We start from the raw sequence: 13,795 nt of genomic DNA, 5'->3' as shown, positions 1-13,795 counted from the left end.
CACTTCCTAGGCTCAAGAAAGCTGAATTTTTATTGGAAATGTAGGACTCCAGTAACATCCTTAATTTGAAGGTGCAGGGACTAAAGGGTGACAATTAGCTTGGGATCCTTTTCAGCCAATATTATTTGAAGCCAGCTGTGCAGGGAAACCCAAGAGTAGGCCTCTCCTCCCACATCCACTTCTAAACTGCAGCACTGAGAACACCCTTGGGCTGCAGTAGATATCTGCAGTGAGGGCTGAGCCGCATCGAAGCTGTGCAGTGACTCAGCCCGCCTTCCTACATTAAACTTGGTAATCTTACATTTATGTTTATTTCTCTGGCTTTGGTGATGAATATGGTGTAGTCATATCTTAGATGGGGTTAGGTTCTAATGTTAGTAAGGGAAAAAAATCACATATAGCTAAAATCACCCTTGACAAAATTCTAGAGAAGGCATAATCATATTGGAGACTGCCCCATCAATTCTCAGTAGAGCAGGTAGTCACTTTTATGTCCAGTGTTTGAACAGATGGCTAGATGGCTAGGGTGATTCTTAAGTTGAGTGCTAGCTAAGGTAATAGGCTTGTGTTGTACGGGCTGAGATTTTAAACACTGCAGCGATAAACAGCATGTTGATGTACTTATGCTCTGCAAGATACCTAACGAGAGACTAACGTGGGAATGGCAGGTTTGCATCACATACCTCACACTTACCTCTCTGGAGCATACCCTTCTTGAATGGAATGACTGGTAGACTCACCACTATTTAAATTCTCTATTTCTGGCTAAGTGCACATAATTGAATGTCGTGCATGTCAAGTGAGTGAATGATGTGGCCACTCTAAAGAGATAACATAAATGGATGAATCTGCAACATAAAAAGAGGCTCCACAGAAAACAGTATTTGACAGAAGCAGCTTTTTTCTCAAAATTCTCCGAGACTGAAAATGAGAAGATCTAACAACAAATGAAGAAGCAGTTCAGGATGAAATACTGATAATATATAAAGTGAATGAAGCTGATTATAAAACATGTATGAGAGCTGGACGTGGTGGTGCATGCCTATAATCCCAGCACATTGGGAGGCTGAGGTGAGAGGATAGCTTTGAGGCCAGGAGTTCAAGACCAGTTTGGGCAATATAGCTTGACCTGTAATTTTTCCCCCCCCCCGTGGGTACAAAGGGAAGGGAAACAGGATCTTCATCTTTTTTTTTTTTTAATGTATGAATATAATTTTGAGTGAAATATATGCCAAAATTTTATGAAGTTTTTTTTTCTTTCAGTGCTTAGATAGATAAATGGTTTGCTTGCTATGTAAGAACATAGGTTTGACATTTATGGATTTAACATTCCTGCTTTTACTATTCCTAAGTAACCTGGAAGGCTCAAGATAGGCAGAGGTATGTGATTTTGCTGATTTAATGTGCAGAAATGAGTCCATTACTTAGAAAATGTGCCTTGCCAGCTGCCCGGTTTATCTATCTCAAGACAGCTTTTTCTCTTTCTCTTTTTCTTTCTTTCTTTCTTTTTTTTTTTTTTTTTTCTGTTTTGTTTTGAGACAAGTTCTCGCTAGACCTGGGTATGCACCCAGGCTAGAGTGCAGTGGTGTAATCATGACTCACTGCAGCCTCAACCTTCCGTGCTTAAGCAGTCATTTTGCCTCAGCCTTTTGAGTAGCTGGAACCACAGACATGTACCATCATGCCCGGATAATTTTTAAACTTTTTTACAAAGGTTGGGTTTTGTCCATATTGCCCAGGCTGGTCTCGAACTACTGGCTTCAAGCGATCCGCCCACAGCTCCCAAAGTGTTGGGATTACAGGAGTGAACCACCGTGCCTAGCCTGTTTTTCTTGATTCATTCTTCTGCAGTACTTGCCATGAAGTAATAAACACTCCTTCCCTATTAAATATAGCGCTTTGAAAGAAAGCAGACTAAATCAAGACTGTTGTTCAAAGTGAATAGATGGAAGAATTGATAGTTCTGTCAGGAAACAGGTTTTTGATATATTAAAGAATAGGATGTTTGACATGAACAGAGTTTGTCATTTTAAACATGGGGGAGAGTTAGGCAATGAAATACATAGATGTGAGGATTGACAAAAATGATGTTTCTCTTCTTTAAAAATATCAGGATGGGCCAGGCATGGTGGGTCATGCCCGTAATCCTATGACTTTGGGAGGTCGAGGCAGGATTGTTTGAGCCCAGGAGTTCAAGACCAGCCTAGGCAATATAGCAAGACCCCATCTCTATTATTTAAAATAATAAAAATATTAAAAATTATCATAAAAAAACAAATATCAGGATCATCTGTATTCAAGAAAAATGTACTGATAAGTAGGCTGCTGTTAATTTCTAGTAAAGAATCTAAGTAACTTCAAATCATACATAATTTTAGATAAATAGAAAAAATCCTGTATATTTTAACAGTATTAGGATGATTCTCTAAATATAGGCAAAGAACTGAAGAGTTCCATAGAAGGTGACTAACTATAAATGTATTATACATGACTGGAAAAGTAATGGCAAGCAAGACTTCAGAGCTGAGCTATCTTGATATTTTTATCCAGTGTGTGGGGTGTTACACATGCATCACAGCTATAATAGAGCTATCACATGGATCTTTTGAAAAACAAGATAGAGATGTTTTAAAGGCTTCTGGGTTTGATTTCTTAGTCAGATGCTGTGGTACTTGGCATTTAACAACTAGAATTCAGAATCCAGATTTTTAAAGGTGAATTATTTTAAATAACTGAGTTGTAATAGAGAAGTAATTTATTTGAAATTATTTTAGGAAATGGAAGATAAAGTGACTAGTCCAGAGAAAGCAGAAGAAGCAAAATTAAAAGCAAGATATCCTCATCTGGGACAAAAGCCTGGAGGTTCAGATTTCTTAAGGAAACGGTTGCAGAAAGGGGTAAGTTCTCATGGGTAATTTCCAAATACTGAAGCCCTACAAACTCAGTATGCTGACAGATTGTGAAACGAATATCTGTGCGTATAGCGTTGTACTTTATCAGGTATGTACATATGTGTATATGTATCTGTAATGGGTTTTTCCAATATTTTGCAGTTTATAAATAAGCATTGTGAGAATCTACAACTCTTCAGCATTTTTAATAATAAACTATTTAAAGCATGTAGAACTAGTGCAGATATAACAGAACCCATATACCCCTTCCCAGATTTAATGTTTATATTTTGCCATGTTGGTTTCAGTTTTATCTTTCTTAAGAAAGAAAATGTTGTAGATACTGTTGAAACCCACCCTATATGTAAATATGAGCCCTTTCCCTTATCTCTCCAAAAGCAGCCACTATCCAGAAGCTGGTGTTTATCCTTCTGCCCATATTTTGAAACTTCCATATTTTTTGCAGGTGATTCCCACACAACATTCGAAAGCTTAAAATACTTATTTGGATGAAATGATCACTTAATAAATGCACAGCTGTCTCCTTTATGTAATATGTTTCACAGTCAGATTTACTCTCATACAATTTAAACATTTTCATTATCATAGTTCAAATTACTGAAGATATTATTTTCAAATTCCTGCCATGTTTTGTGAGGTAGATACCATTATTTCTCAATAATGAGATTGAGATAATGCTGGCCTGTTTGTTCCCTAAGTATTGTCCTGTGACCCCTTCCTTTGCCGTAAAAAATTAAGAGAGTTCCATCTTCAGCTTAAGCATATTCAAATTATTTACTATACAGGGAAGGATGAAATATTACTTATGGAAGAGAATTGTTGAATGAGATGCTAAATCATGTTTCTCCTTAAATACATTCATATACTGATTTTGGCTCCTTGCTTAAAACACATGTCTGTGTGTGTATTAGCTCTAGGTACATATGGATTGTTTTAAAGTGGCAAAAAATAGAATGGTATTTTTAATCTTACATGAAAGAATAATATTCACAGCTTTGAAATAGTAGGATGATGGAATAATGACACCAAATTTATGAAGATGTAAAACTCCCGTACCGTGAAATATATAATCAAGTAGGGAAGTTATTACAAAAATGTTAGTTAATGTCTAAAATACATACAGAAACTTTTAAATATATGAAAGGAAACTTTTAAGTGTACAAGAAAAACACTTAAGGTGCTCCTGGATAAAGGATTTTAACAGGAAATATAATAAACAGAAAAATGTTTATATATTATAGACATCAATGAAATGCAAATTACATCATAGTATTTATATAACTAAATTGCAAAAATGTTTAAAATAATACCTGTTGCTAAGGTTGAAGTGAATGAAACTAATATGCTCTTTGTTGTGTTTAAACATTAAAAATTATTACTCATTTCGGAACAGGGTATGGATTAAGGTTTATAAAAATGTTCTTCAAATCAATAATCTCTTATTAATTAATCTAAGGGTATAATTCAGTACAAGGAAAACGTCTTCCAAGTTGGAAGGTCCTCCTTATAGCTTATAACTATAATTAGTAGCAGCACCACTATTCAACAGCAGAGAAATGATTAAATAAATTGAAGTAAGTCAATAAAATAGTATTATGTGGTTATTTTAGAACATAAAGATCATAATATAGGGGATAAATAGAAGAAGTAGAATGACAACTGTGTTTTTAGTTATGAGATAAATTATTTAATCTTTGGCTATTAAATTATTTTGATTTGATTATTGTTTAGGAAATGTTTTCTTTGCTAATCTCCAGCATAACCTTGGCTAATAGGCTTTCTTCCAATATTGGGCCAATTGTCACTGTAATTTTTCTCTAGCTTGAACTATTTATTTTTAAGTATCTTCAAGTCAGATTTCATATACATTGTATCTTGGAGTTGGTGTTGTAGATATAAATAGTTGAGAATGAAGAAAGCCACTGAATCAAGAAATAAGTAGATAGAATTTGAGAAGTGAGCTCTTTAATGATTCTGTATTATAACAATGTCAGTGAATAAGTTATCTTATATGAAGTTTTGATTTTTTTTAAAACTCTGGATCACGGGTTCTGGGTTTTAATTTTCCTCTATCACTAGTTAGCAAACTTGACAAATTACCTTAGCATCTTTAAGTAGCTTCTTAATTTGAGAAGGTTTGATTAGATATTGTGATTATTATAATAGGTCTCTTCTTGTGTTGTACCCATTAATGTTATTATGAGGTTAATGTTATTATTAGACTTTTAACAATATGACCATGTACACATGACTACATAGATTATCAGAGCTGGGAGGGATATCAAGAAGCTGTGTGGCCTGTTTTTACATTTTTTATTTCTTTTTGCTTTTTGTTTTGTTTTGTTTTTTCATATTCGTAGGGGTTGTGAAGTCCCAAGAAAACAGTGAATCCAATTGTAAGAAACATGGCTTTAAAGTTGAACATTACCACTTTAGGTGATCACTTAGTGTCAGTGTAGTTGTAAATGCTGATGTAAGTATGGCCCATAAATTTGGGTGAGAGGAGGCTTTTATAAGATTGTCATCTAGATCATAATTAATTTTTAAATATTTTCATTACAAACTCATGAAATTTAGAGATTGTTAAAGGCATATCATCATCGTTGTTATCTGTGGATCCCAATTTGATAAACATTAATTTAGTTCACTTCTCTATCTTAAAGCATTAGCTTCTTTCTCTGACATCTTTGTTGTTTTATTGTCTTTGCTGAATCTCTGCCTTTTGCAGTAACCTTTTCCTTTTTAGGGCAATTCTAATTGTCAGGCATTGATTTTAGTTTTATCTCTAGTCACACTAAATTTAATTCCTTTCCCCCAAGCAGAGTAGCCTAATCTACAGTTAATTGGGACCCCCTTGTGATGAACTTTTGCTTACTATAAAATTACTTACATTAGAAACTGCATTTATTACATTGGGGGAAAATCTGCCTAAAATTTACATGAGTGTTAAATTTCTCAGTATGTGCTTCTGACAAAATAAGAAGTTTGGCAGGCTGCTTTGTTCTCCTCTAGAGGCTACAAAATTCAGAAATAGCTTTTTAATATAATACAGTGCATCACAATTCTGAGGTTTTTCTGTCTGCTCATTTTAAAACATACAGAAGTGAAGCTGCAGAAAGCTTTAGATGGGCCTGTTCCAGGGTTCCTTGTTACTGTTCTGTATGGTACATATATAGTAATACATTAAAGCAGTTTCTGTCTTTAGGCCTTTGGGCCATAGACCAGGTCTGGCTTATCAAAAAGTGGTGGAGGAAAGCAGCCAATGAGACTTTTTCCTCAGGCCACTCAATAGTCTTATACTAAGCTGTGAGTTCCTAGCTATTTTGTTTTATCACATGAAGTATCCCTGAAGATATTAGCGTAAGATTCCATAAATATTATCTGTTTTCTTCCCCTTCACCCTTTGTCCAAGCCCTTGTTTCATACCTGGATTATTTCCTTTGCCAACCCAAGACTGAGATTAGAGTCCCCTTCTTTGAACACCATATAGCACTGTGTGTGCTTAAGGCAGTATTGTAATTGTTGATTTACTTGACTATTGTCCCTTCTTTGTATCTGACTCCAGCTCTCACATAGTGCCTCACATATAGCAGGCACTCAGTAAAGATGGGCTCAGCATGATAGGTGTAAGTTAGAACCCAGGCAAATTTATGTTTTCACTCTGGAAGTCAAGTAGGTTAGTTATATTAAGGTTGATGTTTAGATCTCATCACAATTTGCATGTTAGTGGTAAAGGGCAGCTAAAAAAAAAGCAGTAGTCATACTTCATGTCTCTCTGTGAAAAATGGAGGAGGTGTGGAGTAGGGATATGCATTTTAAGTAATAATTTCTAGTGAGTTTATTTCTTTCATTACTCTAATATTTATATTTTTACCTTAATTTTTGGTAAACTGCTCTAGTTCAAATAAGTATGATTTAAATTCTTGCAGAAACACTTGTTCTAAATAACAATACCAGGAACTATAAATAATAGTTTTAATAACTATAATTATGGGGGGGGGTTGGTTTTTTTGTTTTTGAGACAGAGTCTTGCTCTGTCACCCAGGCTGGAGTGCAGTGGCACAATCTCAGCTCTCTGCAACCACCACACCCCGGGTTCAAGCGATTCTCATGTCTCAGCCTCCAGGGTAGCTGGGATTACGGACACCTGCCACCACAACCGACTAATTTTTGTATTTTTAGTAGAGACGGGGTTTCACCATATTGGCCGTTCTGGTTTCAAACTCCTGACCTCTGACCTCAAGTGATCCACCCAACTCGGCCTCCCAAAGTGCTGGGATTACAGGCATGAGCCACCATGCCCAGCCAAATTATGTGTTTTATTTATAAAATAATTTAAGCAAGTGTTTCACCTGGTTGTTCCATTAGTAAATGAAAGGTTTTATTTCACTGAGTCTGGGACTTCCCAAATAGCTTAATATTATATTAGTCTTGATGGTTCTTTATTAGAACCAGAATGGTTCAAGAAAGCCTGAAGGCAGGTTCTTTTTTTTTTTTTTTTGAGACAGTCTCACTCTGTTGCCCAGGCTGGAGTGCAGTGGGGCAGTCTTGGCTCACTGCAGCCTCCACCTCCCAGGTTCACATGACTCTTAAGCTTCAACCTCTGGAGTAGCTGGAGTTACAGATGTGCACCACCACACCCAGCTAATTTTTGTTTTTTGTTTTTTGTGTTTTTTTTTTTTTAGTAGAGACAGGGTTTCGCCATATTGGCCAGGCTGGCCTGGAACTCCTGACCTTAAGTGTTTCGCCTGCCTTGGCCTCCCAAAGTGTTGGGATTTCAAGAGTGAGCCACTGTGCCCAGTCTGAAGGGGGGCTTCTCGACTGTTGACTTATGCTGGAACTCAGTACAGAGACTATTTCATCTAATTAATATTCCTGTTTAAATTTTTTTAGACCAACCTTATATGGACAGCATGGGGTTGCATTGACATCTTAAATCAGTAATTGCTAAGCTCTAATCTGAATTTTTTTTGTTTTTACTTATAGCAAAAATATTTTGATTCTGGGGATTACAACATGGCTAAAGCAAAAATGAAGAACAAGCAACTTCCTACTGCAGCTCCTGATAAGACGGAGGTCACTGGTGACCACATTCCCACTCCGCAGGACCTTCCTCAACGGAAGCCATCCCTCGTTGCTAGCAAGCTGGCTGGCTGATTAAGAGGCTGAAGTGCATGAATCTGCTAAATCTCATTATTTCTCCTTAATATGTTACTTATCTACTTTTTATTTCCTTTCATTCACTAGTCATTTGAGACTGACAGCTTTGCAGGTAGCAGTAGTGTGTGCTGCTATTGTGGAATATACATGTGTAGAGTTTTTGATTAGTTTAACAGTGCACTGGTGAAGAGGACATGTTAGAGCAACATAAGTAAACTACTTGAAAATAATTGTATATATTACCTAACTCCTAGTGTAGTACTGGTTCTAACAAGTAACAAGCAAGTTTTAAAATTTTAATGTTTTGGCTTTCATTACTTCATCTTAATTATAGCTTTGTATGTTACTCTTATTTAATATAATCTCTATTGTATTGATTTCTTCTGTATTTACCTTTTGGATTTTGTAAAACAGAAGTTTAAGACCACAAGTTAGAAGAAAGGTCACATATTTCAAACACAACTAGATGGGGCTCTGAAAGATTTGTATCTCTGTGCTTGAACTTGAATGGCCTTAAACCTGTTTCAGCTTTAACAGTAGAATTTTACTTGGGCAATATTTGCCCATTCTGGTGTAACTTATGTGACTCTAGTGCTTAACAGCTGCCGTTGAAGCTAATATTCAGTTCTGTAGAGTTAGAATACCTTTTGTTGTTGAAGATGTGAATGAAGTATGCATGTGCATTGACTGTTGAATTCACTTTTGTGCCATTTTTGTAAATACAGTAGTTTTGCACAACCTCTCACAAATGTCTGTATTAATTTCACATACTTAAAAAGTAGATAATGTGCCAACCAGAAGCACAAGAGTTCCTACACAAAACTCTGTAAATCATTATAGCTTTTGTATAATAAGAGTAGTTTACAATCTCGGGCTTATAGAATACCAAACTGAAATCTTAGTTCAATCTGCCATAGACTTAAGCTTTTCATTTGTTACTAATATCCATGACATTCAGTGGCCTTGTGCAAATACGATATGTTGCTTAGGCATATCTTTTGTCCTATGCAGAACCTTTCATTTTGATTTTTATGAAAGTTGCAATTCATGTAATTTATATAAACTTTTTAAATGTAGAAACTTTTTACTTCCACACTCAGTTTTGGAGACCCTAGAATAAAAGGCTTCAGTACTCTGCATTCCATGCCCTCTGCCACCTGCTTTTTTTTCCCCTTTGTTCTTTGACTCAAATGGTATTGAGCTGTTTGTTGTATATGGAAGCATAGGTGTCTATATCCTTACTCTTTTATATAAGACAATAATGGCGTTTTCCTTCTAATTTCTCAGTTGTTAACCTCTCTCTTTTTTTTTTAGGATAGGGCCTTGCTCTGTCACCTGAGCTCTAGTGCAGTAATGCAATCACAGCTCACTGCAACCTTACTCCTAGGCTCAAGTTAACTATTCTTGATCCTTTATTATTACTAATATTCTACAATTGTTTAAATAAAAGGAACTTTATAATGAAACGGTTCAGAATACTGGCTCAAGAACCTATGTCAAGATGAGCTGAATTTTGGTAAATTATTTTAGGAATTATGACAAGCTAATTGAATTAGGCTTGTGACAATGAGAGTAATTTACATGACAGGTAAAACTCCTATTAAAACTGTTTAGATGTTTGCTTCTGTAGATGTCACTTTAATAAAATACCAATTTAGTTTTACTTGTGGCTTATCTAGTTAGAACTTAACAGACTTTACTGGGACAAGTTTACTGCTCTTGTAGGAGCTCCTCTCACAAGTAGTTGTAATGCTGTAGCAAGATACTCAGGATCAGTAGCTTGAGATGTTACTATTTTTCTCTTCATCTTTGACTTGCAGAGAGCCTCCCGTTTTTGGATCCAGGCATCTTTTCTGAATCCTGGTTCCATCAGTATACCTGCTCTCCTATGACCCCAAATCATAGTCAATGGTGCCTCGAACATAGCACCTTAAGTTAAAGGCTGCCTAGTGCTCTGAGGAAAGCTTGCTGATTATCTTCCTGATCTACTCACCCCAAAAGGCAGAAAAGCAACACAGTCACTGCTGTGGTCATTTGTAATGTAAAGATCAGTTATATATATATATTTGTAATGAGAGCAAGTATATACTCATTATAGAATCAATTTAAGAAGTTTAAAATATCCCAGAGTAGAATTTCTATATCTAGTCTTTTGGTTTTTTTATGAATATTTGCAAGTAATTACCATTAAATTCACACATGAAAGATTAATCTGAAAGATCAGAGAGACCATGTTATTCCTGACCACGATAGAACTGCTCCTGTGGTTTGGGACAAGTAATAAAACAACTGCTTGAGTTTTGTTTGTAAAATACACAATTAATATTTGACCTACCTCAAAACGTATTGAGGATCTGTGAAATGCTAAGTGCCCAAAACAAAATATTGCTGATTGTCTTTTTATTAAAAGTAAATTTCCTCATTAAGCCAACCTGCCTTCTGTAAGTCACAGTGCTTAAATCTCAGGATTTTTCATTAGGAGAGACCTGTCGTTAAGGATTTGTAGGTATAATTGCTTAGCCTCCATTATTGGTGCTTGGGATAGAGAGGTTTTAGATTTTTTTTTTTTTTTTTTTTCTGCCTCAAAGCTCAGTTTATTGAAGACATTTGTAAGCTATTGGATCATCACTTGAATCAAGATTTTGACTAGTGAGCTTAATTGTCCATTTCTTAACAATTTCAAAGTTACAGTCTTAGAAATGGTTAATTTTAATAACTGTCCTATCATAAATTAATGTTGGAATAAATTGAAGTTGTTGATAAATACTTCATGAAAACTAAAGTCTGAAATAAATTACTTGTTTTATGTCCAATAGCTACTACATTTGATAGAACAGTTTTGAGGAACATTTCATTCTTGAACGCAGCATCTGACATGGTTCTCAGCAAGTTGGAATAGTAAGGATTATTGGCTTGTTTCGATGAGTGGAAGTGGCATGTTTGTAGCATACAAGTTATTCAATAATCTTGTGCTGATGACCTAAAAATATGTCTTAACTATTCATCAAGGAAAGCCTGGTGAAGCCTTTACTTGTTAACTACTTCAACAGTTGGAATTAGTTGCTCTTTTTACTTGATGAAACAAAACTATACCTCTGAATATTTATGGATACTTTTTACTAAATCAGGCTTGTGTTCTTAATCCAAATTAGTAAAGTTTTATGGAAGCTGAAATGGAATACAGTAGTCTCACCTTATCTGCAAGAGATACATTCCAAGACCCCTAGTGGATGCCTGAAACCTCAGATAGTACTGAACCCTTCATCAACTATGTTTTTTCAGTCTGACAACCAAGGCGGCTACTAAGCGACTAAGGGGCAGGTAGTATACAGTGTGGATAAGCAGGACAAAGGGGTGATTCACATCCCAGGCAGGACAGAACAGGAGATCATGAGATTTCATCACTCAGGATGGCTTGTGATTTATTTTATTTTATTCTTTTTTTTTTTTGAGATGGAGTCTCACTGTTGCCCAGGCTGGAGTGCAGTGGTGCGATCTTGGCTCACTGCAACCTCTGCCTCCTGGGTTCAAGCAGTTCTCCTGCTTCAGCCTCCCAAGTAGCTGGGATTACAGGCGTCCGCCACCATGCCCAGCCAATTTTTGTACTTTTAGTAGAGACGGGGTTTCACCATGTTGGCCAGGCTGGTCTTGAACTCCTGACCTCAGGTGATCCACTCGCCTCAGCCTCCCAAAGTGCTGGGATTATAGGCATGCACCACCATGCCCGGCTGGCTTATGATTTAAAACATGAATTGTTTATTTCTGGAATTTTCCACATAATATTTTTGGACCAAGGTTGCCTCAGGTAACAAACTACAGAAAGTGAAATTGCAGATAAAGGGGATTACTGCTCCTGTGCTCTAAAATTGGTGTTTGGGTGATCAGAAGCAGGTAGCCAATGGGAAGAGCACTTCTGAGTGATAACTAAAGCAGTTTCTTTGGTGGCCTTCTCACATACTCCAATGTTCAAGCATATTTTCCACTTTCCATTTTCTCTTTCACCTCATTTTGCCTCTCTATCCCCCATCCCTGCTTATTTCTTAAGCCCATCAATGGCACTCATTAAATTGTATTTAGGGCTAATGAATCATTGTTCCTTAATATCGTTTTCAATATGCCACAATTTAGGACACATTTAAAATTTTCTAAAACAATATCCTAATCAATATTGACTAATTTGAGCCACATTCCCAACTCTAACTCAGCACACACTGCCAGTCTTCCCCAATATCTGTCTCCTCTCAATTCCCCACCACACCTTATAAAATTGTAATCAAAGCTATCTGACTCTGTCATTGTTAATCTAAGAATAAAAACACTGACTTTAATACGGTTTTACTAAGTTTCAATCTTCTAATTAGGTGGCCTCTAGGTATTCTGCAGATCACTGGTGGTCTTGATAGCCATTAATATATGTTTGTATTATGTTATTTTTCAACTAAGTCGCAGTTGGAAAAAAACATTTAATATTATGCCCTTGGATCTGTTACTGCATCACTAGCACTTGTGATGCAATAGAACACTTCGCCTGTACTGAAAGGGCCAAGAGTAAATGCCTTCTTTTGTTTTTTTGTTTTGTTTTGTTTTGCTTTTTGTTAAAACATGTCTATAGAGTTGGCAGTTAATGCTGAATTTGTCAAATACCCCTTCCAAAATTATACTTGTATTTAAAAAATAAATGGATCTACCTAATTTCTATTGATTTAATTTGCAGTTTTGTCTTATTAAAGTGGTATGTTTTTCAGTGTATTTTTTCTGAAGTTGATCTCTACATTTCAGCTATTACTGTATGCAGAAAGAAACTGACTTGTAATCTTTGATTTTTTTTTTTTTTTTTTTTTTTTTTTTTTTGCATTTGTAAAGGCTTTGTACTTAAGGTAGGATTAAATGTTTGCAGATTGTGAGTCTTTTTCATCTTATTTGTGAAACATTACAGAGGAGGGGCTTCAACATGGGTGACTAGAGACATCTGGTACTCAGCTTCTCTACAAAGAGCCACAATAGTGAGGAGATAACACCTCAACTAGATCATTCAAGAGAGAACTCAGGAATTAAACAGAAAAAGGACAGGAAACACTTAAGGTAGGAGTGGGAAGCAAGGCAGCCTACTTGGCCAGGATCTTCTGGGGGCCTGGAAAGATTAAATGAGTGATTCCCAGAAGTCCACATTCTCACCACAGACTCCTGCATCCCAGCCACAGGACAGCCTCTAGACCCTCGCAGACCCCAAGACTAACATAGGGAGCTGCCTGGAGACCACAAAAGATACTGCTCCAGAGACAGAGCTTATGCTATCCCCACACCCAAAGCCCTAAGCAGCTGCAGCAAGGCACCATATTGAGAGCTTAGCCCTGCAAACTGCATCCTGCCCAGAGGCCCTACAGCACTTGCATCTCCACATCTCTAGAACCTCATTGATGTTCACCACCAATAGCCACCATCACAGCTGGCTGCTTCCTACAGGGCTGAAGTGCCCAGCCGTTGGCAAAGACCTTGCTGCCCCAGTAGTAAAGCTGCCATGCATTTTCATGTGCCCCAAGGACAAATTCCCCTACCTGTGGTGGCCTGACTGCAGGCTGCTGTAACCAGGGCCAATGCATGAGTGAAGCACAGGCTCACAGCCTCCTGGGTGTGGCTGCTGCAACTGAAAACAACCTTGCCCTCCACAGTGTCAGAGCTGCAGTGTAGCCACTGCCCTGCCACCGCCACCACAAGCATCCTGC

General features: G+C 36.8%; 1 protein-coding gene across 7 annotated transcripts in view; it reads left to right on the top strand.

Moving 5' to 3' along the window:
• Window positions 1–12,764, top strand: part of ARPP19 (cAMP regulated phosphoprotein 19) — a 30,417-nt gene extending 17,653 nt beyond the window's left edge. For all 7 annotated transcript variants that reach the window (XM_009429152.5, XM_054666962.2, XM_063794158.1 and 4 more), the window contains 2 exons: window positions 2,775–2,897; window positions 7,899–12,764. In XM_009429152.5, the coding sequence (XP_009427427.1) occupies window positions 2,775–2,897; window positions 7,899–8,069 (294 nt within the window). In that variant the 3' untranslated portion in view covers window positions 8,070–12,764. The remainder of the gene's footprint in view (window positions 1–2,774; window positions 2,898–7,898) is intronic.
• Window positions 12,765–13,795: the final 1,031 nt, after the last annotated feature.

Source organism: Pan troglodytes, chromosome 16 (assembly GCF_028858775.2).
Source record: "Pan troglodytes isolate AG18354 chromosome 16, NHGRI_mPanTro3-v2.0_pri, whole genome shotgun sequence".
Classification (NCBI taxonomy): Eukaryota; Metazoa; Chordata; class Mammalia; order Primates; family Hominidae; genus Pan; species Pan troglodytes.
Note: the sequence above shows the minus strand (reverse complement) of the source record. Positions and strands in the feature narration are given on the sequence as shown.